The following is a 905-nucleotide window of genomic DNA, read 5'->3' as shown; positions in this document are numbered from 1 at the left end:
CTGGAAGCTCTGTCCAGGCTGGTCACCCTCTTCTTCCCGCTTGGGCTGTCCTCGAAGAGCATCAGGAAGTCGGGGGGCTGCGCTGGCCTGTGTCGAAGAGGACAGCAGGCAGGGCCAGTCCCGGGAGGCCGAAGGCAGGGGGCGGTCAGCCTTCTCCTCGGTCCCCAACCCCGATGGTGGCGCTGGGCGCCGGGGGAGCCGAGTGGCCTCCGCCGGTCGCCTCCACGGGGCAGCCACGCCGACCACCAGCCCCAGTGTGCCCCGACAGTCCAGGGGGAGCACACGGAGGCGGCGGCGAGGCCCAGAGGCTCCAGCTGCAGCCCGCGAGGCGCCGCCCAGGGGAGGGCCGAGTGGCCCACCGGCCGGAGCGGACCCACCACACGCTGGACCCACAGCTGCTGGGCAGGCAAAGGCCAGCAGGGGCAGACCAGGGCAGCGGTGGGGCTCAGGCAGGCTTGCTTTCGGGGTGTCTGATGTGGACCCGGCGACTGCTGCCCCGCCCTGGACGCCGGGAGATCCGCCGAAGCCTGCACCCCTCGCCCGCGGCCGAGGCTGGGGCTCAGGGGGCTCCCGGGGCCCCGCCCTCCCCGTGCAGGCCTGGACCACACCTCGGGGCGGCTGGGCAGAGGCTCACCCATGCGGCCCCAGGAACCGCGAGGACACGCCCCTCACACGGTAGTAGGCCCTGCCTGAGGGGAGACTGACCAGGAAGCCCCAAGCAGCCCGGCCAGGCCCGCGGCGGGGTCTCCCTGCGGGTGGTGGCCGGCCCACCTGCAGAGGGCCCAGAGGCCGGTGGGGGCAGGTCCCCGCAGCAGGCACCCACCTGCGGCCAGCTGGGGGCACCCTGAGGACCAGGACGGACAGGGCTCCTGAGGCCGCCGGGCACACGCCCAGCTCGGCCGCCC

General features: G+C 74.7%; 1 protein-coding gene across 1 annotated transcript in view; it reads right to left on the bottom strand.

Moving 5' to 3' along the window:
* The window catches only part of CEP131 (centrosomal protein 131kDa), a 36,634-nt gene that overhangs the window by 7,963 nt on the left and 27,766 nt on the right, over positions 1 to 905 (bottom strand). Inside the window, exons 2-4 of the mRNA XM_012734758.1 lie at positions 772 to 844; positions 635 to 689; positions 27 to 87 (exon numbers count right to left, since the gene is read on the bottom strand). Of these exons, the coding sequence (XP_012590212.1) occupies positions 27 to 87; positions 635 to 689; positions 772 to 844 (189 nt within the window). The remainder of the gene's footprint in view (positions 1 to 26; positions 88 to 634; positions 690 to 771; positions 845 to 905) is intronic.

This window comes from Condylura cristata, unplaced genomic scaffold (assembly GCF_000260355.1).
Source record: "Condylura cristata isolate star-nosed mole 26May11 unplaced genomic scaffold, ConCri1.0 scaffold00068, whole genome shotgun sequence".
In the NCBI taxonomy this organism is placed as follows: Eukaryota; Metazoa; Chordata; class Mammalia; order Eulipotyphla; family Talpidae; genus Condylura; species Condylura cristata.
The sequence above is the reverse complement of the archived record's forward strand: the minus strand, read 5'-3'. Positions and strand labels throughout refer to the sequence as shown.